This window comes from Pituophis catenifer, unplaced genomic scaffold (genome assembly GCF_029215685.1).
Source record: "Pituophis catenifer annectens isolate HBS135680 unplaced genomic scaffold, rPitCat1.0.hap2 SCAF_16, whole genome shotgun sequence".
In the NCBI taxonomy this organism is placed as follows: Eukaryota; Metazoa; Chordata; class Lepidosauria; order Squamata; family Colubridae; genus Pituophis; species Pituophis catenifer.
The window spans coordinates 20820799-20847010 of NW_027256896.1; the positions used below are offsets into that span (position 1 = coordinate 20820799).

At 49.4% G+C, this 26212-nt stretch overlaps 1 protein-coding gene across 1 annotated transcript; it reads right to left on the reverse strand.

The window, feature by feature from the left end:
* Positions 1 to 4402: 4402 nt before the first annotated feature.
* Positions 4403 to 24428, reverse strand: SREBF1 (sterol regulatory element binding transcription factor 1). The gene is made up of 19 exons (XM_070955438.1): positions 24128 to 24428; positions 17843 to 18226; positions 17107 to 17258; positions 16910 to 17023; positions 15914 to 16129; positions 15353 to 15467; positions 14583 to 14773; positions 14122 to 14326; positions 13206 to 13384; positions 12350 to 12611; positions 12089 to 12255; positions 11500 to 11668; positions 10614 to 10722; positions 10074 to 10177; positions 8971 to 9103; positions 7801 to 7948; positions 6581 to 6766; positions 6057 to 6168; positions 4403 to 5885 (listed from the first exon to the last, which is right to left on the reverse strand). Exons 1-19 carry the CDS (start codon positions 24225 to 24227, stop codon positions 5662 to 5664), a joined length of 3270 nt encoding a protein of 1089 aa, XP_070811539.1. The 5' UTR covers positions 24228 to 24428; the 3' UTR covers positions 4403 to 5661.
* Positions 24429 to 26212: the final 1784 nt, after the last annotated feature.

Genomic DNA, 26212 nt, shown 5'->3' on the forward strand with positions numbered 1-26212 from the left:
CTCCAGGTCCACCTTCTCTGTTTTCTGATCTGATCAACTTTTTGCCTTCAGCAAACCTCATGGTGTGTGGGTGTGTGTGTGTGCGTGTGTGTGCGTGTGTATGTGTGTTTTCTGTATATAGATGTGATCCGCGTGTACAAAGAAGCACCCCGAAACCTTTTGGGGGCAGCAAACAAGGTTGCATCGCTTGAGTTTGTTTGCGCATTTTTTTTGTCCTTGTTCCCTCCGACTCCTAGCCTGGCCCTGACATGTCATTTGCCTTCTTTCTTCTCACCCCTCCGTGTCTGGCTCGCAACCCACCCTGTGCCCCACATTCAAACTAGGAAAGCCAGTGACCCCTTAGACCAGCATTTCTCAAGCTTGGGAACTTCAAGACAGGTGGACTTCCAGAATTCTGGGAGTTAAAGTCCACCTGCCTTGAAGTTGAGAAACACTGAGGAATTCTGGGAATTGAAGTCACATGCCATGAAATTCCCAAGGTTGAGAAACGCTGGGGAATTCTGGGAGTTGAAGTCCACCCATCTTGAAGTTCTCTAAATTGAGAAACACTGAGGAATTCTGGGAATTGAAGTCACATGCCATGAAGTTCCAAGGTTGAGAAACGCTGGGGAATTCTGGGAGTTGAAGTCCACCCATCTTGAAGTTCTCTAAATTGAGAAACACTGAGGAATTCTGGGAATTGAAGTCACATGCCATGAAGTTCCAAGGTTGAGAAACGCTGCCCTTGTGTTGAGAAGAGACAAACAGCAGAAAGCTCTTTATTGGAACCTTGCCGAGAGTAATCATCTGTAATTTCATCCCCCATTTTGAATTTGGGGGAGGAGTGAAACGAAGCGCTTGCTTCCCATTTGGCCGGATGGCGTGTGACGTTTTGAGGAAAAGGAAGTGGGTTCTTTGAGATTAGCAGAATTTATTAAGGTGCTGTGCTCTTCCATCCATCTTGATGGCCACTGAAGCCAGCTCACCTGTTGTGCATTACAGGTAGTTCTTGAGTTACAACCAGTCGCGTAGTGACCCTTCAAAGTTACAATGGATGTCCTCAGAGCTGCTTATGGCTTGATTTTGAAGTTCTGACGTCCATCCCTTTCCCAGTTACCTAATTAGATTTGGACCACTTGGTAACCGGCCTGCATTTATGGCTGTTTACAGTGCCATATGGTCACATGACCACAATTTATGGTATTTCTTCTTGGGAACAGGCATTTACTTCCAGTTTCAGGCAAAAAAACCCCCACCCAATGGGTACAATGGGCTTATTTAACAATCGTGATGTTTGTTTAATCCTGGCTTCCTGACTTCTGACATGCCTATGGTTATTGGGGACCTTAGTCGGCTACGAATGTTCTTGTCCTCAGCCATCTGCTCCCCTCACTGCCTTCATGAGTTGTAGGATCCCATCAAAGCTTTCCTACAACGGATCTCTCCTAATATGATATGACTACAACTCCCAGAATCCCTAAATAGGCTGGGCAAACCACCCTAGATTTCTCTTCCTGGGTTTGGTTGAAGTTGTGGTGGCACAAAAGATGTAGCTCTCTTGACCTACACTCATCAGCTTCCACCTTGCCTCCTGTCACAGAGCAGATGCCAAGCCACATTTTGTAGCTTCCTCTGAAGCGTGAACCTGAAGGGAATGCCATTCAGAGGAGTGGAAACCAGGATTGAAACTCCAGCTTCAGTGACAGGGGCTCTCTCTTTGGGGTCCCAACAACACCAGAAGCCATAATGCACCCATGTCCGTTGTTGGCACTTGTGCAGTTTGAAGCAGTTTTTTTAGCTGGGGCATTACACAAACCCAGCCAGAATCCCAAGCAAAACAGAAGCACAGCTTCTGTAGACAGTATTGTCCCACCTTGCTAGGAGCTGGTTGGACAGAGCCTGTCCTTGGGGCTGACCCCAGGCATTGAAGGCCCACCAAGGCAGGAGGGGAACTTCCACAGGACAACATGCAACTCTAATGGATGCACTTCTGGACTTCACAGGGCTTCCCCCCATGCAATAATGCCCTTGGTTACAATGAGCCTTGGGGGGAAGCATCCAGAACCCTCCAGGGTTTACCATCCAAGACCATCAAGATCCCCTCAAAGGTAGGGAACCTTCTCTTGAAGAGCTCCTGAAATGAGTTTGACTGGAAGATTTTTATTGGTTTTATTGATTTATCATTTGCAAGGCACCCGTAGTCACTTAGGTGAGGTGGGCAGTGTAGACATTGGATGGATAAATCAACCTTGGGCAACCCCAAACTATACTGGGTAGGGTGGAATGGGACTTACTCCTGGTGGCTTCTAGAAGACTTCAAAGGAGAAGGTCTAGATCAGACTCACACTGATGGTTAACCTGGGAAAGTAGCAATCAAAGGACACCTGAGTTGCATAACCTGTATATATCTTCCCCAGCTCCCAGGAGAGTGTTGTACAATCCACTAAGAGGGGGAGCCCATCACTGCCACCTCCACAGCATTAAATCGGATGGGGCCATCTCCCCTCCCTCACCCACTTGGTTTTCTGTTGTCGCTGTGAAAGAGCAACAATTCGCACTGCCCTTTGCTTGTAAACCTTTCTGTACACGGTACTCTGTGCGCGTCGCCCGCTGTCATCTCCGCTACGCTGTCCTTGTGTCATGCCCCTCAAGGTTTGCTCGCAGAGGAATGCCCGTTTCAGAAGCACACCTTCAGACGGCAGGTGGAAGACAACCCCCCCATGCTCCCCCCCCCCGTCCTCATCCCCACAATTCCGGCTCTCTTTGAATGAAGTCTTGTACATAATGACTGTAAAATGGCAAACATGTGTGTATTATATATATTGCCTCATTCTATAGTGTATATATATGTATACATATACATATATATAATATATATGAAAGATGTAAATGTTAAAACTAGTGTTCTTATTTAGTATATTGCTTCACACTGAAGATTGTGTGTAACAAGCTGTTTCTAAAAGAAGTTTATTTTCCTTAAGAGTTAAAAAAAAAAAAACAAAGAAAAAAAATCAGGTCATTGCATTCAGAACACCAATAAAGATTCAGCAATTGTTTTGGACATTTGGCGAGTTCCCTAATCACCTATTTTTCAGCCATCTCCTTGGGGGTGGGGTTTGGAGATCAGATCCAAGCAGAGGAAATAGATCACCTACCTTGTAGATTCCCAGAAACTCCACAGGGCAGAATTCCTCAAGAATTCTTTGCCGGTAGAAGTAGGGTCGAAGCCCACTCAATGTCAAAATAGGTAGACGTGTATGGGGGCGATACTGGTGGACATTTCCAATAGAGTTGGGTTTGTGATGGCCCGGACCATATAATTAGCTAAGATAATGGTTGAGTTTTCACATCGCCCCAAGACACAAAATGTTCCACCCCTTCTCTCCTTGCCAAAGAACGTGTTGTGTGAACCTTGTCAACATTTGTGGAGGCTGTTTCTGCATTGCAGTGCGCTTGTCATCTGTGTGTGGATAAATGTAGATGTATTTTAGAAAGTACCACAGAAGGTGGCAAGATTAGCAACCCATTTCTACCAGCATCTTGTGGCTTGAAGGATGCAACCACCGTATTAGTGCCCGTGTAGTTGGCGTGAAGGCATTTGTAGGAGTGGTCATTGCTCAACAGAAAGGTCTACTTAACCATCTTGATGGACTCTTGTGAGGCCAACTCTACTGTTGAAATAGAGTGAAGTGTTTTTTCCCAGTGGGAGGTCAGTTCAACATATCTGCTGGCCAATAACAAATCGTAGCTCTCTGGAAATGTTTTCACACTAACAAAATACAATTGCTATCTTCACAGAATATGCCACACTCAGATCGTATGATTGAATGAGATGGCCTGCTTCGCTTTGAAATGCTCTGGAAACCTGATTCATCTATTCATCAAGCCCCGTATGATGTTGAAACCGATTCTTTAAATGTCCAAAGAATCTGACCCACCAGCCCAATTCAGAAATGAGAGTTGCTTCATCATTCTCGATCCCCAAAGACTTGAGTCCTCCTGGATTGAATCAAACCCAAATGTCATGGTTCTGAGGAAGAGGCCTCCAGAAAGCTTGCAACTGGGGTAGGAAGAAAGCAGGTAGTTCCCTCCCACACCTTCACTGCCCCATATGTGCATGGTTGTAACCCAGAGCACAGACAAACTCTCTGTTGGTACATTTTAGAGTAGACAAAAGAAGAACTTGGCCAACTCAAGCAGGGCGGGACATCTGGGAGGCTACAGGTCTGATGAGCCAAACCAGAGGTGACCCTCATGGTCTTCCCAACCCTTGTAGACCTCACCAATCAACATGTCCAGAAGAGGACAGCTTTTGTAGAGCTGGTGAGAATTCATCAATTTAAGAGACTAGCCAAGCTATTCCCACCATCCTTTGTCCGTCTTCTCCTGCTCCAATTAATGTCCAGACAAGGAGATATAAATAAGTAGCTGTTTTATTTTATCATCTGTACAAAAAACCCTCCCCTGATACTATGAAAATAACTTTTGAAAGGAAGAACCATGGCTGAGCAGGGGTGCATGTTGGCAAGGGAGGACGCCGTGGTGACTGCATCATCACCTCCCACAAATGATGGGCAGCAGTAGAAACCCTCCAGCTCCTCCACCATCCCTGATCCTAACCCTCTGGATGGTCTTCCTATCAACCACTATGGTAGGTCCCCCAAACTACAGTACTGGGTGGAAGTGGAAGAAGGTTAGGTGAGAGTAAGGAAAGGGGCTGCAGCTTTCAACAGATAGCTTTCCAAAGGGTGGAACAAGAGATCCCTCACAATGTCTGCCTTTGAAACATTTTCTAAAAACCCTATTAAGCTTTTTCATGGCATGTCCTTTAAATGCAAAAGTGGACTTCTCCACCTGAGTCCACCGTAAGAGAAGAGGAAATATTGTCCTCTTTCCAGCCAACTGCTTTCCAACAGCAACAGCTGATCTGTGAAGGGATGAGAACTTTACTCAACCACAAGGGTTGGAGGTACACCATGACTGAAGCTCATCCAAGGCCACCACACAAGACCACCAGAAGATACAGTGAATTAACTCCCACACCCTCAAGGGATGGGGAGAAATGAGCAAACTCCAAGCAATTCACAACAGATCAGATGGACACCCCCCTCCCCCCCCCCCGGCCAGGCTGGTCTCTGCCAATAAGCTTCAGAAGAGATAGATGAACATGGATCGCCAGCAAAGAGGGGGAGGAAGTCAAGCAGTGGCCAGGAGGGGGTAGCCGGGGAGGAATGGAGTTGGCAGTGAAAGATGTAAGGGCAAAGCCCTGGACAGTTGATGTGAGAAACTGAGGGCTGGTTGGTCTCCAAAAGATGAAGAGAAACTACCCTGCCCACCAAATGCACCCTGATCGTGGGGAGTCTAAAATCCAAGAGACTCGCAAGAGTTGTGAACACACCCTTCCCCTGGGAAGAGTGGGAAGTCAGCCAGATCCACCCGGTTCTGCCATGCTGGGTTGTCCCCTCTTGTCTAGGTCTAGATCCGTTCAGACGCAGAAGAAGAAGAAAAGAGCTAGCTGAGCATCCTTGAGGAACCAGAACTGCCTCAGCAGAGAGAGTGAAAGAGAGTCACCACTGCCAGGCTCTGCCAGGCCTCCCTGCCACTTTCACCAGCACTGCCACAAGCCACACCGGTGAGGCCGCTCTGGGCCTCCACCCTCCTTCCTAGGAATCCTCCAAATCTCTAGCTGGAGGTGACGGTGGAGCCACTGCTGAGGCGGACAATCATCTGCTGGCATTCATGGAAAGTCCATTTGTCGCCCAGCTTCTCCAGGGAGCGGGCTGCCTCGGCCAGCATGCCCCCCCTTTGGCCTGGTCCCAAAAGCAATGCAGGGGGGAGGTAGGAGCAGGCCAGTTGCAAGGCTTCCGCTTGTTCCCTGGCGGTGGGGCGACTCTCTTGTTCACCAGCTGGGAGGGAAGAAAGAGAGAGATCACGGGAAGCAGGTGGACACCACAGTGTGTGAGTTTAGACCCCCTTGGTGCATCTGTGGCACCCATAAATGGGTATTGGTCCACGGCTGCATTTTCAAAACCCCATGCCCACCATCAGAAGACCTCCTGAAGCTTGGAGAGACTCACCTCCTTTGGTAGTAGAAGGTCCTCTCCTGCGGAGGCTTCGGTCAAGCAACTGGTGAGTCCGAGTGGGGCTGGCTCGGGTCATCAGTCGGGCAGTTGCCTCATGGAGGAAGACCTGGAGGAAAAGTGGAAAAGTTAACTCCCATGACAGCATTTTCACCTCCCCCAGAAATCTTCTCTCCCCCATCCCCTCCATCCTTAGGACAGTCGTGACCTCAGATACCAACTCAATCAAACTGTTGAACCTGGGCCATAATTTGGGGTTGAAGGAGGCCAGCAATGGAGCAACCCTCAAGGACAGGGGTCTCCAACCTTGGCAACCTTAAGCCTGGAGGACTTCAACTCCCAGAATTCCCCAGCCAGCTTTGCCCTCCCTCCCCCCACTCTTGCCAACCCACATTTTATCACAGGAGCACCAGAAAGCTTCTACCACCTTCCCCATCCTCCTGGAGCACTTTTCAGTGGGTCAGAGGTCACGTTGGCTCTCCCTACTTTAAAGGAAGGACACCCGGTGCGCCGCCATTCACCCTGTGCATTGCAGGCTGGTCCGCTTGCGCCAAGCGCCGGAGAGTACTGAGATCCTGTTGAAAGCCACGCAGCTCGAGGGCAGACGCCTGGTAGCGGGCTCTGTGTGGGGGGGGCCCCTGCATCTGCTGTTGCCAGAACCTGGTGCGAGTGATCAGGAGCAGGTCACACAAAAGGAACTGCACTGCCTGAAGGGAGAGAGAGACACACAGAGAGGAAGGTTGTGGATGGAGGGTGGAAGAACACAAAGATGTGGCTTCCCACAAGTCACCTGGGCTGGGGGAAAGGGGTCTCTCTCTCTCTCTCTCTCTCTCTTTCTCTGCACCCCATCTTCAGAACTAGAGAAGTCCTGCTTCTGTCATCTTTTAGCAAGCCTTTCCGCTGCATGGGTGCTGCCCCAGGGCTGCACTGAAGGGGCATTGCACATCTTCACCGGCACATGCAATGCAACTACAATGCACCACCGACACAGCCATAGTGTCTTCCACATCACCATCTCCTGACTGACATGGGACTCTCCACCCTGTATTTCCCTCTCCGTCTTTGATCCCACCCTTCCTACTGCCATGGGCTCCCCTGATTCCATGCTCCAGCCTCAGAGAGCAAGGGAGATATCGGAGGGGCAGGAACCTGCCATTCTCAGACCCGAGAGAACTGTTGTATCAACCCAGATCTGGCACTTCCACCGAGAGGATGGCCCAGGAGCCCTTGACGTGGCGCAGTGGGAGGCAAAGGACAGAATTTAACCCCCGAGCACAGCTCTCCACTGAGGCACTACCGGCTCAATAATCCCGTCTGCAAATCTTTGGTGGGTATATGCTTTTGTTTCTGGTCTAAAGTAATGAGAGGACTCAGCCCTAAGTTGCATCCGAATGTTGATAGCAGGTAGGCCCGTTCCTAAGTAAGAGGTCCTGTGTCTGGAGAGCTGAGATTTGCAGCTGAGAAGCCTAACCATCATTCACCGGGACGGTGGAGCTCTTGCCAAAGATGAGCCAGAGGTTGGTGAACAGATGGATCAGATCCATCTTCACAGTGAAGATGGACCAAGAGGAAGGTTATGGATCGGCCCACAAATCACCCTGTTTGCTTTGGCCATGTTGAACCCATCCCTGGTTTAGTCCAACAGCCGCATTCAGAGTTCCTCACTCCAGTTAGGCAATTCCAAGAGACACTCCGGCACCACCAGTTCCACTGACACCGGGACATCCCACGTGTAACGTACTCTGTCAATAGCACTCGGAGTTGCGTTCCCACCCAAGCTGTCTCGCAAATATTCGCCAGCTTTGTCGCATTGTCCCAAGCTGCTGTCCTCTTTGCCCAGCACCCGGGCTGCCTTGAAGGTGTGCAGAGCCGCACGGGGAAGAGGGTTCCTGCAGTGGGGCAGAAGAACATACAGATTTGAAACTCATCCAGGTGTGAAAACATCCGTCTTGGGAGCCACACCGCAATGGTCTGGAAATCCCCGAAGTTGCAGGGTACGCTTCTGACATCCAAGATAGTGCAGGTATCTAAAAGGTGCTACTTTACAGAAGCCAGAAGAATGAAGGTCAAATGCTATGCTCCCCTTTTTGTCACCCTACAAATTCTGCAAGGTCTGAGAAAGTAAGGAAAGTCATGTGGATCCAAGTGAAGAAACATTCAGCTTTCTTCTATTAACAGAATAACAGAGTTGGAAGGGACCCTGGAGGTCTTCTAGTCCAACCTCCTGCTTAGGCAGGAAGCCCTACACCACTTCAGACAAGTGGTTATCCAATCTCTACTTAAAAACTTCCGGTATTGGAGCATTCACAACTTCTGGAGGCAAGTTGTTCCACTGGTTAATTTTTCTCACTGTCAGGAAATTTCTCCTTAGTTCTAAGTTGCTCCTCGCCTTGATTAGTTTCCACCCATTGCTTCTTGTCCTGCCTTCAAGTGCTTTAGAGAATAGCTTGACTCCCTCTTCTTTGGGGCAGCCCCTGAGATATTGGAAGACTGCTAACATGTCACCCCTAGTCTTTCTCTTCATCAAACTAGACATACTCAGTTCCTGCAACCGTTCTTCCTATGTTTTAGCCTCCAGTCCCCTAATCCTCTTTGTTGCTCTTCTCTGCACTCTTTCCAGAGTCTCCACATCTTTTTTTCATTGTGGCGACCAAAATTGGATGCAGGATTCCAAGTGTGGCCTGGCCAAGGCCTTATAAAGTGGTATTAACACTTCACGTGATCTTGATTCTGTCCCTCTGTTTATGCAGCCTAGATCTGTGTTGGCTTTTTGGGCAGCTGCTGCACATTGCTGACTATTAGTACATGAGTACTGCAGTCCCAAGTTCTCTGTTCCTTCCCCACTTCAGCTTTCCTGGGGAACTTGCCCCTGGGGGTACTTTAGCAGTTTGCACCCATGTAGTACACTTACTCAGACACCTGGAGAGCTCGGGGCATGAATTCCACCAGAGGATAGAGGCGTTCCATGGCCTCCTCATCTGCTTGCAGTCCATGGATTGCCATGGCGACCACAGATGCCCACCAGTGAGAAACAGGATCAGTGCCTAGAGATGGGAGAGGGGAACAGGCTTCTGAAAAGACAGGACCAAAATGATGGGGGACAGTTCCTTTCCCCTAATGAGGTTCTCCATCTGCCTTTGACCTCAGATCAAGGTCACCCCAATCCTCTCTTGTCTTGGGGTTGCTAAACCATTGCCTTCCTAAGATCGTCCTCCTTCCCAGGCATCCAGAAAGACCTGGAAAGGCCTTTCGTTGGGTCAGTTCAGATGGACCCTTCCTCTGCAAAGAAAAGGTCCAGAGTTCCACCCATGACATTTCCAAACTGAGTGGGGAAAATTGGCTGAAACCCTGGCAAACACATACTGTTGTCTTAATCAGGTTTAGTAACTTTTTTTGCCTTTTTATAATCCTGTAATCCCTTTTTATTCGAGATGGAGCCGGGGTGACTGAATGGAGCTGAGAATTTACTGACTGGATGCCCTTCCTGACACCTACGCCGAGTTCATAGCAGATATTTTCTCTTTGCGCCCTAATAGAGAAACATCTGTCACTGCCTAGAATTCTCAACCTTCTGAGTGGGAGGAGAGCATCTTCACCGCGAGGCCATGTGCCAGATTTATTGCAGCAAATATTGCTTTGTGCATTGTGGTTATGTTTAAAATGTTGGGTGAATCCACTATGTTGCAATTCTCCTTGGTGGCTGTTTCATGTATCTGTATGGACCTCCTGGCAGAGGATCTTCTCTGCCACATCTTCCCAAGGTATGCCACATTTGGACATGGAGGTCTCACCTGACCAGCCAACTCTCCTCCTTAGTTTTAACCATTTGAGGAAAAGTTGTCCACCATCATCCAGTCACCCATGACTGCAAACTCCTTCACACTCACGATGCCTAAGCCTACCTTGGCAATTCTTCCTCTTGCCAATTTCACTTCTTTCAGTTTCTCCAAAGTCCATCTCTGCTTTCCAAGCCCCATTTCTGGTCAAAGAAGCCCCAGGTTTGGGAAGGCTCACCTGTGGCTGAGTCCATGTTGGTACTGATGGAAGGTGTCGGGTTGGGGACAGCATCTGCACAGCTGTTGAGGAAATGCAGGTACTCCAGAGCATCTGAAAATTCCCTTTAGCGAGACGAGACAAAAGTCAGGTGAGTTTAGCTATCAGCTCAGAAATGCAGAGAAGTCAAAGGACCGGTAGGAAAATGGCTTCTTCTGCCAATAATATTCCTTTGAACATTTCTGCCTGGGTCAACCATTCTGGAAATTACTTTTTCCTCAGAGGAAAAGGAAATATGGGTTCCTTGGCATGAGTCTCTTTCCTTTAGGTCAGTATGTCCTTCTGCAAAAATGCTAGAAGGTTGGGTGAGATATGGAAAGAGTTGGAAGGATGGGTGAAGTGGGGGGTCATTGCTCTTCTAGCCCACTGAGCTGAGTTAATGGCATACATACCATTACAGATACCAGCTCAATCTTGAAATCTCTCTCCATCATTGCTGGTTTGGGGAAAGAGAATCCCACTGAAGGACAGGAAGGAGATGGGGAGAAATATGGTCCTTACCCCTCACTGTGGCTGGCAGGGGCCGGATTGTCCAGCCTGGAGACGCAAGAAAGAGCTTTCTCAAGCAGATGTTCTCGGAAGAGTTGCGTCACCTGAGCCAGGGGGTTTGCTGGTGAGAGAAACAGACCTGTCAGACAGCTCAGCCCAGGCATCTGAGTCTCTCCCAGTCCAATCAGCAACTCGGGAGCCTGTTTAGCCCAATGCAACAACCCAACTTGTGCCAACAATTCACACCTCTCCAAGAATTAGAGTGGCAATAGATGGACCCTTCAGGGACCAGAGAGGACAGAGATTGAGGACTAAGATCTATGTGGTCAACATTAACACTCACGTATTGACCTTTAATTAATCAACCAGTCAATCAATCAATCAATCAATCAATCAATCAATCAATCAATGAACTAGCCCAATGGAGGGTTTTTGTTGAGGGTTAATTCCACACCAAATAAGTCAAGAAAAAAACGAATTCTCCGTAGGCTGGGTGAAGGAGCATTCTGGAATCCACAGAATATGCTAAGCCCCTTCCCACACTTAAGCATCTTGCCAAGCAGGACAAATAGTTCAGAGGGTCCTCATATCCATCAATTGAAGTGAGAGGCCCCTGAACAGACAATCACATTTTTAGCAATGACTCTCCCACTGAGCTTTGTAAGGTTTATGGTTATCAGTTACTGTAGTTCTAGAATATTCTTCATCCAAGAATTGCCCAGTGCAGGCACCCCACATACTCATAATCCCTTCTACAAAAGCACAATGCCATTAAAAACACTAGGCAGCCTATTTGAAAGGCACAGGTGGGCAGTTGCCTGCTTCTTTTGGCCTCCTATCAAATCTGCAGGGCCAGGTCAGCTCCCCAAGTCTCCCTGCTCCTTTTGCCCTGCCCTACCTGGGTGGCTGGTGGAGCTGTAGATACTTTCCCGCGGAGAGCTTTTCACTGCCCAGTCGCCGTCCACGAAGAACCGGTGTCCCACAGGGTGGCAGAGCCACTGGAGCGCAGGAGGGACCGTCCCATTGTGCGATAGCAGAACTTGTCGGGCGCTACTGAGGAAGAAACGCTGCAATGGGCAAGAAAGGCAGGGTTAGTCTGTGGCGTGGTGGGCCAGCTACCCGGTCAACCTGGGCAGTGGCCATTCACAAGCCTCTTTTACAGCAAGGAATGGTTGGCTTGGGGGTGTAAGAGATGGAAGGAATGGGGTGGAATTTCAGGGTCCCATACAACAGGAAATCCTCAACTTATAACTTATGACCATTCATTTTGCGAAGTTACAATGGTGCTGAAAAAGGTGACTTACAACCAGTCCTCACACTAATGAATGTTGGCTGGTTGGGAAGTTTTGGGATTTGAAGTCCACACCTCATCAAGCTGCCAAGGTTAGGCACCTCTGCCCTATAAAACGGCTGCCCAATCTCTTCTTCAAAACCTCCAGTGATGGAGCAACCACAGCTTCTGGAGTGGCACACACAGACGCACTAACCGCTAGGAAGTGGCAACAGTGGTGAAGGCTGGTCTTCACACGCAGGGCAGCAGCCACGTAGACTTCGGCCAGCGTGGCCACCGAGATGGCGTCCCCAGCACACTCGGCCAGGTTGACCGCACTCAGCGCCATGTTGATGGCGGACAGGTGGCCTGCCACGTGCTTCCCTGGGGCAAGAAGAAGAAGAGAGGAGTGTTCAGAGGACGCCAAGGTGTGGTCTTCAGAGAGGGGAAAGCCAGCGGTTCCTGTCTTCAGCCTTACCTGTCATGTGAAGCTGATGCAGCCGGTGGTAGACCAGGGCCGCGTCACAGGCGCTCTTGCGCACGTCGGCCTTCAGCTCCTGATCTCGGAAGAAGCCACCGGCCCGGCCGGCCAGCCAACGCCCTACCCAGAGACGCTGGAGGATGTGCCGTATCAAGTTCCACAAGAGGCTGCAGGTGAGGTCCAGGTTGGATGTGGGGAGGGGGCGTCTAAGCGCTTTGAGAGCTGTCCACAAGTTCTGGGATGCTTGTGCAAAATCCCCCTAAAGCCAGAGAGGAGAAAAGAACACAGATTAGGAATTGGACTCCATGCAGACCCTCCAAGGACGAGAATTGGGGGGAAAGGTGGCTTTCTACCCAGGCTTTGATGGTTCTTTCCAGTAATTTCTCTTCCAGTCTCTTGGAATACAAATCCCATTCTTGTAGCCATTTTAGCTGATGGAAGATAGGACTTGGAGGCCACTATATCCACCTACTGCTGCCTTCTATTCTATTGGACTACAACTCCCATCTTTTTAGCCATTCTAGCTGATAGAAGCCAGGGCTTGGTGTTGTATAATTGGGCCTTTCTTAGTGATAGAAATTCTGGACCCAACTGTGGTTGCAAGTTCACCTGTAGGGTGAAGATACTCCACACTTAGTTAACGATGGAGTTAAGTAATGGCAGATATCTCAAGATCTTCCTCAACCTTTGAAGATCAACCTCCCCTGTCGCTTTATTCCCACAGACTTCCTGTTCATTTCTTTATCTTGATTCAAAGTGTTGACCTGGCATTGGAAGCCCTGCTGGGTTTCGCACCCGGTGCTGTATTTCCTTCCCCAAGGAAGGGGAAAGGCCCTTCCCCAGAGTTACGTACCCGAGCCAAGTCCAGATCCGCTTGCTTGCGGTGTCTCCAGAAGATGACCGAAGACTCCGAGTGGGGTCGTGTGATGGGCTCGCCATAAATGAAAAGCCGGACGAAGGCAGCACAAAGAATCAGCAGGTTGATCATCCAGAAGAACAAAGTGGGGAGAAGCCACTGGAGAAGAGCAGCATCTGGACACAAAGCCCAAATCGAGTGAGTGAGTGGGCATCTCCCCACCCTATAGAACCGCAAAGCCAATGCGGAGAGGGATAAGAAAAGCAATGAAAATCCATCGGCATTTTTGTACATGCTGCTCCTAATACTTTACAGGTTGATAAGGTAGATAAGACCCCTCCCCACCTCCTCCTTCTGTGCCTCTTGTTCCTTTCCGTTTCGTCTCTGTCCATTTTTAAATCAATGTTAGTTTATAAATAATATTTATTGTTGCTTTCATTGGTTGTGAGCAGCCTAGAATCGCCTCTGCGCGAGATGGATGGCATATAAGTGGCATTTATCCGTTATGATTACATAGATGACAGCTAGATCAGTGTTTCTCAACTTTTAAGATAGGTGGACTTCAACTTCAATGCCCTGTGTGGGCTGGGGGATTCTGGGAGTTGAAGTCCACCCACATTAAAGTTGTCAAGATTGAGAAACACTGAAATAGGTGATGATAGATAAAAGATAGATGATAGATAGATAGATAGATAGATGATAGATAGATAGATAGATAGATAGATAGATAGATAGATAGATTAGAGAGAGAGAGAGAGAGAGACAGACAGACAGACAGACAGACAGACAGACGACAGATAAATAATAGAGGATGGATGGATGGATGGATGGATGGATGGATGGATGGATGGACATACATAAAAATGATGGTCCCCATCATGCAGGCTCAGCCCAGGTAGTGTCTTTCACTCACTTTCTGACTCCTCCGTGGCCAGGATGGTGCGCTTGGAACCATCGTGGCTGAACCCCTCTGAAGAACCTCTGAGTCCGACTCCTCCAAGCAGGGAAGAAAGCGGGTTGAAGGAGAGACAGAGGAAGACGAATGTGCAGAGAGCCATGCGGGACCTGTCCAGCATTCCCAGGCTGCCCGATGGAGGGGCCTGATATTCAGGTTTCACCTATAGAGAACAGCCACTGGATAAGTTGGGGAACAAGAGCCTCTTTCTGGGTTGAAAAGAGAGGGCAGGTCCAACGACCACTTCATGGAAAACCTGGTCAAACTCTAGTCAGCCTTGGCTCGTTGGGAGGAAAAAGATAAAGCCGCCCCCCCCTTGAGTTTCTTTAGGGGTTGTTGATCACTCAACAATCAGCAGATGTTCCTCATGGTCTTCAAGCCAACCTAATGCCCCAGGTTCTCCTGGAGCTTTTGCTCACCTTGGCCTCCTCGCATGTAGGGCTGTCTGGCTCCGAATCGGTTCCACTGACGGCACCGAAGGAGAGCGGGCTGCTGTGCGAAGGGGAACCGGCATCTGAGGGTGGGGGCGTCAAAGCATCCATCATCTTCATTCCCTCTGCCGGATCCTCCATGTTTCCACCACACGTGGCCACCAAATCTTTCAGAGATTCTGTAGAAAGAGAGAGCAGACCAATGGTAGAAGTAAGATGGGCTTCTCACATCATGGAATATCTAGATTCTCTGATTAATTAGGTTTCCTTGAGGAAGGCCTAAGAGGTTGGATTATCTACGAGGCCAGCAATCTTCCCATAGAACCGTGTGTGCATTCAGCCAACGGTTATTCCAAAAATCAAAGAAAATATATCCAGTCTCAGCAGAAATCAGGTCAATGCCTGTCCTCACTGCCACTAGGAGGGAGTTGACAGGAAAAAGTGTCTGAGAGAAGAGGAATTTTGGCAAGAACATCAATTTTTCCCAACAGGATCCAGCTGTTTCTGCTGTTCACTAGGCGATGTTGACATTGGCTTCTTGGTAGATGGTGAAAATCCACTCCAAGTTAGAAAAAAAATATCTGCTTTCCACCACAGTCTCTGAAGGGAGACCTGGAGGCCAGGCAACCTGTAGATTAATCTGCCAGTCTGGTTTTGTCACCTCTCTCTGCTGGCCTCCTTGGTCTCGAACCCACAAGAAGAAAAGGGACCCTGGTTTGGGGGGGGCGGGGATGGGGGTGTACATGCAGGAAACTCACTGTTCTGCTGTGCCGCCATTTTAAGGGCCAGGTTCTCCCCCTTCAGCTTCTGGTTGGTCTGCTTCAGATAGCGGATGTAGTCGATGGCTTTGCGTAAGATGGCCGACTTGTTCAGCTGCCAACGGGGAGAAAGAGACAGGCTGGGTTTATGGGAGTCCAGCCAAAAGCATCTTCTTGCTACATGAACTAAATTTGCATAAAATGGACAAAGCTGCTTGGGATATCCCTGGCCCAACCCCATGTCTACTTGGGTGCCCTCAACTCAGGTCGCCATCAAGATTCCCAGGAGAAAGAATCATATACTTTCTGCGGTTCCTACATTAATGATGAAGATAAGAAACCAACAGAGGGGCCAAAAACATGACTGAGGCCAAACTGGGCTTCCTAAGCCAGAAACACCCAAGCATCTACCATGACTTTCCTCCCACATCAAAGAAAGAGACATCTACCTTTCCACGGCTGAAAACTCCCTGACAGCTAAGCTAGGAGAGAGTTCCCCAAGCAGGGATTCAATGCTCTACACTCCCAGGACATCCACCCAACAGAAACAGGTGTAGCTACCTTGGCTTCTGTACCCACAACCAGCATCTTCAGCTCAGATATCTTGTCATTGATGGAGGAACGATAGCGTTTCTCAATAGCATTGTGAGCGGTGCGTTTCTCGCCCTTGTTCTGGGTGACCACAGGCTTCCCAGCGGTCAGGCGGTTGATGGGCAGCTTGTCAGTGTCCACCATCAGCGGCACTGTTGCCAGGATGGTGCCCCCGCTCACCAGAGTCTGCAAAAGAGGTGAAGAGAGGAACTGCAGAGAACTTGAAGGCTTCACCATGAACATCAACTGTCCTGGGGAGAAGAAGTCGAGCTGAGCATGATGGGGTCTCTGTTGGCTGAGGAGAGAGCTAAGGACGAAGGACATTTCAGGAGGACTCTGCAAGCACATATTATTAGCATAACGTATGTATTGACACATTTCATTCCTCAGCTTTTAGCTGAGGAATGGCTCTTTCCTCATGGCTCTTTCTTATCAGTGGAGGAAGCAAAGGAAAAGTTAATCCAATATGGGAGCAGCTGGGCAAAATTCTGCTTTTTTTTCCATCCCACCTCAGCACTAGGGGTGAAATCCAGCAGGTTCTGACAGGTTCTGGAGAACCGATAGTGGACATTTTGAGTAATTCGGAGAACCGGCAAATACCAGCTCTGGCTGGCCCCAGAGTGGAGTGGGAATGGAGATTTTGCAATATTCTTCCCCAGGAGTGGGGAGGGAATGGGGATTTTGCAGTATCCTTCCCCTGCCACACCACCAAGCCATGCCCACCAAGCCACACCCACAGAACCAGTAGTAAAAAAAATTTGGATTTCACCCCTGCTCAGCACCCTCTCAATATCGCCACCCCAAAATAAGCTTCTATAAAGGAATCAGGTAAAATCTTTGGCAGATATTTGTGGTGTGCAAAGGGGAGAGAATTCTCCAACCCAAAATTTGAGCATTTTTAAAGAAATGTAGAAATGGATCAAAAGAGCAACAGGGGAACCAAGACTCGGAGAAATTGGACCTTACTGGCATCTGCAGGGCTGTTGAGGTGACCACTGAGCTGGTGTTGGGCGTTTTGGCTCCGGTGACGGTGGTCAGAAGGAGGGAGTCGGCCTTGATGAAGTGGGACTGCAGAAAGACCTGTGGGAGACGGTGTAAAGTCATGACCAAGCACAAACATGGACCAGGGAAGAGGGTGGGCCCATCCCCTAAATTCCACTCACCGGCACTTGCTGGACCACCTGGGGGCTGCTGGCAGCCAGATGCTGTTGGGGGGCGATGTTCTGGAATGGCGTTGGTTTCGGAGAAGGCTGCATCTGCTGGGGCTTGGTGGAGACTGGTGGGGGCTGCTGGGGTGTCCCTCCTGGCTGGGGAGCTGGGAAAGAAACCCCCAAAAATTGGAGATGCCTTCTACAGCAATTGGGTAGACCCCTCGGCCAAGCCCACCCACTCAAAGAAGCCTGGCAAATACAGGTAGAGCTGGTCTTGGAGATGCCCTCAAGAACCCTGCTGAAACACAATGAGTAAATGGACTGATGGGAGGTATGGTCCAAGAGTTCTTCAGGGCTCTCCAGATATCAAGGCAAAGTCCTCAGGACCTATCTTTCCAACTCTGAGACCATGGAAGCACTGTCCACAAGCACCATGAGCCTAAGTCTTTCCTGAAAATGGACAACTTGTCATGGTCTGAAAACCTTGAGTGCGTGATGGTGTGATTTTTCAGACCCATCTCCAGCAACTCATCCCTCCTGGGGCAACCAACTTTTTCAGCCAGACCTTGTGGTCATGTCTTTAGGAACCACTGTGCTGTCAAGTCAATGGGCAGTGGACAGTTTCACTCTACTTGCTCAAGGAAGCTTTGATGAAAGGCAAGGACCAGTTCAGATGACTTCACGGAGGTCCATTGGGAAGCTCAAACAAGGCTCATGTTACAACGTTAAGCTCTATTCCCCTCCTTACCAGAAATACTATTTTGGTTCTGGAAATCCATCAAGGGCTGGGTGGAGAAAGGCATCTGGGCAGCTGGAACAATATTTGGAGAAGGTATCCTGCCGGCGGGCAGCTGGCTCTGAGGTGGGCTGAGCGTTGGGGCCAAAGATTCCTCTTTGACATCCACCGGAGAGGGTGGCATGTTCAGGCAAGCGGTGGGCAAGGTCTGGAAGCTGGGCGGAGATGTGGTTGGAAGGTGGAACAAGCTTGTGGGTGAGGGGGCCTTTGCCTCCAAATAGTTGCTGAAGAGGCTGGGTCCATGGGGGTTCAGATCGGGAGGAAGCTGAGAGCCGAAAGATGTGTCCATCAAACCAGGGAAGTCGTGGTCTTCAGTGGTGATCAATTGGAGCATATCTACAAAGCCCAGGGAAGAACAAGAATCGTGATTGGCACCTGGAGGATCACAGCTGAGGGCTATTTCAAAGGGATGAAGCCACTGACATGGGAAGGCTTGTAGGGCTGGGATTTAGAGCAGGGGTCTCCAAACTTGGCAACTTTAAGAGTTGTGGACTTCAACTCCCAGAACAGAGAGAAAGAGAGACAGAAAGAAAGAGACAGACGACAGACAGAGAGAAAGAACAAAAAGGGAAAACTGCACTGCCAGATATGATGAATGCATTTGAGCCAGGGTTCATGGAATTCTCACCTTTAACCCTGATCAAGTTCCTAGGCACTGCGTGGGGACTGCCACTCTCTGCAGGAGATGGGCAGTGAAGAAATACGAAATATAAATAAATAGACCGGCACCCAGAACGACTGTAAAATGCCTGCATTCATTCCTCAACTGGAAGGGCTCAACTCTGATCACAAAGAGCGCCCAACTCTGGCATTCAGGAATGGGGAAGATCTGGGTCAGAAGATGGAGGCTTCCAAAGGTGGGATCTTGTGGAGAATTAACATGGGTCCTTCTAGGCTGTGGCTTCTCCATTGTCATCTACATCCTTATTTTCAGCCAAGGAGGTGAAAGTGGGTAGAATTGGGTTGTGGGGAAGGTTGACCCACTTACTCTCTATGAATGTTCAAGGAAACCAGTCGAGAACCCTAATCTTGGTGCTACCAAGTCTGGGTTCCAATTCCAGGATCCAAAGTCCTGTATCACCAGCTTCCGGTTATTCCCATCTCCTGAGAATCACAACTCAGCATGCAAAGGCTGCCCTGCTCCACTTTGGGTAAACAGACTTCCTATTTTGGCTGCCTCCCACGATCTGACCTTAAATTAACTGAATCCAGCTGTTCTTGTCTCATTTTCTGCCCCAGGAAAACGGGGGGGGGGACTTCCCTGCACGTTGTAGTCATTCTAAAAGGAGCATTCAATTGTATTCTAAATTCTTGGCACTTGAAACATCTGTTGGGTCTGGCCGAGAAACCTTTGCCCCGTTATTCATAAAAGCTAGCGAAAACAAAATATTGTGTCTTCTTTCCTCTCCAGCAAACAAGCAAACAAAAATGTTGACCTATTACCATTTCAAATTATGGCGGTTTGGAATCCTGCAGGCAGGAAAATGGGTTGCTCTGGGCTAGAGTTGCAGGCACCAAAGTCACCCCTGCTGCAACTCCGAGGGGCTCATTGCACCCCAATTCCTCCACCCTGCAGGACCGTTCCAACCGCTACCAGAAAGGACGGCCAACACCTGCTGTTCCCCCAGTGTTGCAGATGCACATCTGGAGAGCCAAAAAAAGGGGACCGAACTTGCAAGAAGAAGAGGAAAAAAATATGTCCCATTGCAAGAAGGCAAACCAGGCGCCTTCCAGAGGGAGGTCCCTTAGGGCAGGTGCCAGACTCATTCTTAGTCCTGGGGAAAAGTAAGGCTTGCAAACCCTGGTTGTGCACCTTTGTGGGAAACTCGGGATCTGGGTTTGTTTGGCTGTTTTTTTCCTTTCCTCTCTGGGCCCTCCTCCTCATTCCCCCCCACCACCACCAGTAGCCTGTTGGAATGCGGGTTGCATGGTGAATCACAGATTTAGCATGAGGTGATCAGGCTGGGCCAATCAGGGCTGGGCGAGAGGAGCTGCTGCAATGCTGGAGCGTGTGGCACCCGGGTTACTGCCGTGCATCCGGCGTTAACCCTTTCCCTGCCTCTGGCGGCAGCGGGGGTTACTCCAGGTCATTGCACGGTTAACTCGTACGGGGCCGGAGCCTTGCAAAGGACAAGGGATGCCTCGCTTCATTTGGGGTTCCCTTTTCTGGGTTTGAAACATGCTTCGCCCCTTAGCTGGGAGAGATGATACCCCAGGTTAAATGTCCCAGGGGCTACCCCGATTTTGAGCTCATTAACGGTTGTATAAGGAAGTTAGGACTCTGAAAAAGCCTCTTGTCTATCTGGCACCAGATGGGTGACAGTTGGAAAAAAAGACACAACTTTCCTTGTGTTCTTAAGAACCTCGCCAGCCGGCAAAAACTGATCTGGACCCGTTTTGATTTCCCGCCAGCCCTATCCGACTCTGGTTTCCATACTCTGCAGCCAGCCTGATCAATGGCTGGGGATAATGGGAATGAAAGTCTTGCACGAACAAGCGAGCCAAGGTTTGGGATGGATGCTTTCAGCAAAACTCTTTTCTAAAAGTCTGCAAAATCCCTTTCCTTCTGAGTTTGCTTTGCTTTGAGGGAAGCTGAATTCAAAGCTTTCCAGGGTTGTTGTTGGTAAAAGTGGTCTCTGGAGATCAAGCTACTATTAGGTGAGGGGTGTAGACAGTGAAAAAACTGGCAACTAACAAATTGTCAACAATCATTGTTTTGCTTGGAGCACAAGAGAATCTAAGGCAGGTATAGACTGTTGCATGCCAACTCAGCATTATCCTCTTACATCCTCAAAACCTCCTGGAAGATTCTGACCTCATCTTACCAAAACTTCAGAGGAATCTCATTGTCCTGTTTTCTGACTAACCGATGGTCTTCAAAGGCATAAGTGTTCATAAGCCACATCTAAAGCCACTCCACACAGCTGATGAAGCATGCTGGCACTCACAAACGCAACTGGCTCTGAACAGCATTGGTTAGTCAGAAAAAGGTTGACCAGATTCCTCCTGGATTCTGGAGACCAAGATGGGTCTCCTCCAACCACCTCATCTCCCATAATTGATCAGGTGATCCATCTAATTTTTGGAAAGGATGGGAGTCTCAACACATCTGGAGGGCCACAGCTTTGGGGAGGAGTGACAGGCATCCCTGGAAAAAGACAGGAAGGAGGTGCCACATCTGGGACGATATCCAGTGATGCTGAGAGGGTCAAAAAGTGTCTCCTAAAAACAAAATGGATTTTGCTTGGAAAGAGCAAAGGAAGGATTTAAAGTGTGGATAAACACACCTGGGGTTACCTGTCTTCCAGAAAAAGTTGAAAACTTTTCCAGAAGGACTTTGGGGGAGACACATTGCCATGGATTACAATGTTGGGTTTCTAATGTATTTCCCTATCTATTTTTGGTATTTTTATGCTTTGTTAGAGAATCTATTTATGATTGCAAAGGGACATATATCGGAGAAATAAGCAAACAAATAATTAAGGGTCTCATAAGAAGTGGCTTGGATGATGTCTGATTCTTCGGATGTTTGCTTTCTGTTTTTCTGGTTTCTTTCTCCTTTTGGAGAAGTGGGGCTGTGATTTTTCATATATATATGAAAAGCGGAAATTTTGAGTAGTTTGGAGAACTGGCAAATACCAACTCTGGCTGGCCCCAGAGTGGGGTGGAAATGGAGATGTTGCAATATCCTTCTCCTGCCATGCCCACCAAGCTACACCACACCCACAGAACTGGTAGTAAAAAAAATTGGATTTCACCACTGATAGATAGATACACACAGAGACACTTAAAATTTAAAGCAGTTGGGAATCCTACAGTTTGTTATGTTGATGCTTTGCTGGTATTGGGATTTTTCTTGAGATAATTTTAAAAAGTTTTGGAAACTGCCTGAAGTCTCGGGAGGCAGGAAGTAGAGGAAGATGCCTAATAATAAACCAAAAAGAAGCAAATCCAACCTGACACCACCAACACAGTCACACCAAAATAGAAAGTTTTGCCACCAAAAGGAAAGTGGTGAGATTCAGACAAGGCTGATACTTCTCTGGCTGGTCTTCAGCAATGGGCCCTGCTGTGGGGCACAATCTAGATTAGAACAGCAAAGCCAGCTCCCCACAATCTGCCCCAGCTGCCTGTTAACAGCAGTCACTGCTGAATTTTCAAAAATCCAATTGGATGCTTATTTTTAAAAGGCACCTTAAATCTGTCCCTTTGCCAGATCTTCTTTAGGACTCTCGTCATTTGATCTTTAAAAATGTAGAGTTAGCTCAGGTTAGAATTTAAAATGGAACAGCAGAGGAATTCCTGGGGATAAAAGTTAAACACAATGAAGTGTACAAAGGGGGACTTTAGGGGTGTTGAACCTTTTAGAGGTGTATCGTCACCCTCTTTTAATGACCCCATAATCCCTTGCGGGGTGGAGTCTGGGCAACTGAATGGAGTGTTTACTGGCCGGATGCCCTTCTGTCACCAATGCGGAGTTTTATTCAGCAGATACATTCTCAGTGTGCCCAGAGCAAGAAATATCTGCCTTTACCTAGGATTGAACTCACAGCCTCCTGATTGTGAGGTGAAAGCTCCACAACCTTTTAGAGGTAGCATAGAAAAAGAAATTTGGGAGAGGCCACGGAAGCTGAGAAAAGCTAGCTAAAATTTCTTCTACAATGCCTCCCCAAATCCTATTACAGCCCTTCTCCATCTTGACAACTTTGGCAGCCATACCCAAACTCCCCAGCTCACATGGATGGACAGTGACAATGGCTGGAAAACATGGAGATTCTGACCCAAGACAATGGAGAAACCTTCTACCCTGACAGCAAGCCCAATTAGTTGATGTGTGTCAACTAATTTTTAGAAAAATTAGACGTATTTCCCTCCTTCTCTCTCTCACGTCCAGGGAGGTTTATATCACATATGCTCCTTGGTTCTTTTTTTCTAGAAAACCAATCCTGCCAGGTAGTCTGTGGTGGGTGAATGCACCTGGCCCAAAGCCACTCAGGCAGCTTCCCCAGCTGAGAGTGGACTCAAACCCAGATTCCTGACCCTCAATGTTTAGCTGAATTCCTTATTTTTTTCCCCCTGTCCAGCTTCAGACTGTCAACTCATTGGGGCAAAGATTCAGCCTTGATGGTTGGATAAGCAGAGCTATTAATAGTGTTTTCTCAACCAAGCAGCCTGAAGATGCTGGCTGGGGAATTCTGGGAATTGAAGTCCACCCATCTTCAAGTTGCCAAAGGTTGAGAAACAGTGCATCAGAAGGGAAATGGGAATGAGTAAATGCCCAGTTATAACACCAGGCTGCAATTGTGCATTTCGGGTCCAACTGCCCATTGCAAGATTCCCTGGGCAGCATTTCCAAATGAGTCCAGGCTTGGGAAGCCCCCTGCCCGGCTCCTCCTTCTGCAGAAGACTCCCAACCTTTTCCTCCCAGCGCAAATGACCGACAGTAACCCAACCCGTGACGTCAGGCCCCTCCACAGACAACCGGGAGGAAGAGGTGGGCAGGGCCTGGAGGGAGAGCAGCCAGCCCTGGCTCCCAGCCCAAGCTTGGCGGGAGGGGGCGGCGGGGGGGGTGACTGGCGGGGCTTTTTCCACGCTGTTCTATCCCATGGGTTGGTCTTGCGTTCCGTGGATCTTCTTCTGCTCCCCACCGCCTTGTCCCAATGACCCAAAAGGATTGTATGGTCCTTTGGCGAAGCGCATGGGTCTTGGCACTCTCTCTGCAGCTCCACCTGAAGCTCAGCCTGCCCATGGTGCCCAGCCTGCCCTGGCTAAGCATGGGACCTGGAGTCCACCCCACCGGAGGGTCTCTGCCAGGGATGCCACCGGCTCTTCCACCCAAGGAGGGGTGGGGGGGTAAACCCTGTTCCCCAAATTTCTGGCAGTGGCTTCCCATCTTCTCTCAAACACGCCCATCCTTCCCCACGCGCGACGGATGGGGAGCCCCGCTTTCCTCCTTAACCTGGGAATGCCATCCCACTGAAAGGCATGGCGGACCAGCGGGAGGACAGGGGGTGGGGGGGGTGGGCAAGCAGCCCGGGTAGAGGCTGAGTAGGCACTTTGGGCACGCGAGCGCGCACACACACACTCGGCTGCGTCCGGCGCTCTTGTCCAAAAAGCCAGAAAGGGAACTCGCGTCGGGGAGACCCGTCGGAGGAACCTCCTGACCCGACGCTCCCGGGGTCTTCCCCGGCCAGGGGTCCGCAGGAAAGGGCGAGGCGCCCCTTCCCATCTCCCTACCGTCAATGTCGCTCAGGAGGGCTGTGTCTATCTCGGTGGTTTCATGGAGAGTCAGCGAGAGATCCAAGCCGTCCAGCGAAGGCTCTTCGAAGGGATTCATCGCGGCTGGAGCTGTCCCCAGCGCCCCTCGGCCCCTCGCTGAAGGAGCCCCACCTTGTGGGGCAAAAGACGGGGAGACTTGGAGGGAGGAAGGGCGATCGGAGGAGCTCAGAAAAAAAGCCAGCCAGGCAAATCCATCCACTTTCCCCGGGGGTCTCGCGCTGGGGGTCTCCCGGCTGCGCGACTCTCCTGCCGCGGCTGGAAGGAGACGCGGTCAGTTGTGAACCGTAGCTCAGACCTGTGACCAGGGGTGGGGAGGAGCCTGGCCTGGGGCTCCGCCCCTCCTCTTCTTTCAATTGGCAGAGGGTTTTTTTGGGGACGCGGGGGCGGGGGGGGGAGGACGTGAGCCGCGGGGGCTTTCCGAGACTTGAGGCATCTTTGCGAACCGGGCAAGGCGGCGCATCTTTGCGCTTCGAATCTGGTCCAGCCGGCTGGCTGGCTGATGGGGGGCGTGGGGGGGGGATTGTGCCCCCGATTAGATTTGGGGGTGGCAATAGAAAATGTGATTTCCGTGCAGGAAGAACTGCACCTGTTGGATTCCTGCCACACATCTGGAAGAGGCACAGCTGGGAACAGGTGGGAGGAATATGGAGAACAGGCTGTTCAGGCTGGCTGGAGGAAAAAGAGGGGGGAAGGAGGAGGGGGCTGTGGCCCCCTTCAGCACAGTGTTTCTCAGCCTTGGACATGTTAAGAGTCTGACTTCAACTCCCAGAATTCCCCAGGCAGCGCATGGAAAGATTGAGAAAGAGCGCTTTAGCACATGAATTTTGCAAACAGCAGCAATTGTTTTCTTTACCTGGGAACTGAGTGTGGGAAGCCAGTTGGCGTAATTTTGCACACTTAGGCTAATCTTACTGCCACTCCACTTTTTTAAAACTCTCGTCCCAGTTAATTCAGAGAACCCGTCCAAGATAGGGTTAAGATTTGCGATAGTGGGGAATATCCAGTGGTGGGATTCAGCCAGTTTACACCATTTCGGGAGAACCGGTTGTTAACTTTCTTTTTTTTTTTTAAATAATTTGTATTATAAATTAAAAACAAAAAACAGAAAAAAGACTATAACAAGACAAAATCACATACATACAACTGAGGTTGATTCAACCCCCCTATATATATATATATATACAGTTTCTAAATAATATTACATATCATCATACTACAGATTCAATTAGGTTTATCATAATCGGATGTGAATTTCTCTGTCGGTTGTTAACTTTCTGAGCCGTTTGGCGAACTGGTTGTTGGAAGAAATCATTAGGGCGGAGAACCGGTTGTTAAATTATTTGAATCCCACCACTGGGAATATCTGTAGCTCCGGTGTAGGATGAGATTGTGGAGGTTCGTTCTCCCAGTTTGTGGGTTGGTTTCCGGACATTTTGATACCATCACGAGACCACACAAAGCCCTTATAAAAGGACACCGACAATGACATCCCCTAAATTCTGCTGAAGACGTTACCCAGCCTGGGAATGAAACGTTCAGAAACCACAAGCTCAGAGAACGAATCTCCACCCTCCTAGGGTTAAGAACTACCACAAACATGAAGTTATGCAACAGGCATCGCAACACCAGAATGCAAAAGAACAGAGTTGGAAGGGATCTTGGAGGTCTTCTAGCAGGAGACCCTATACCAGTGATGGCCAACCTTTTTGCCGTCGCGTGCCAAAAGGGAGCCGGGGGAGGGTTTGTGCGTGCACGTGCCCACACCCATAATTCAATGCCCCCCGTGCTCCCCCCACTTTTGGCACGCGACGGTAAAAAGGTTACCAGTAGGCCTGTTTTTCACCCTCCCCAGGCACCAGAGGCTTTCTTGGAGCCTGGGGAGGGTGAAAACGGCCCTCCCCACCCACCCAGAGGCCCTTCGGAGGCCAGAAATGGCCCGTTTCCTGACTTCAGGTGGGCCCGGAAGGCCCAAAAATCAGCTGACCGGCTCACACATGCAGGCTGGAGCTGAGCTAGGGCAATGCTCATGTGTCTCAGATATGG

Bases quoted from the DNA above. Each gene is read 5' to 3' on its own strand.
- SREBF1 (XM_070955438.1), bottom strand. From the start codon at position 24,227: ATGAATCCCTTCGAAGAGCCTTCGCTGGACGGCTTGGATCTCTCGCTG. The intron at 13,385-14,121 runs GTGAGTGAAAGA...CTTTGTGTCCAG, and splicing joins GGCCACGGAGGAGTCAGAAA to ATGCTGCTCTTCTCCAGTGG. The intron at 6,767-7,800 runs GTACGTTACACG...CTCTCCCTTCAG, and splicing joins CTCCGAGTGCTATTGACAGA to GCAGTGCAGTTCCTTTTGTG.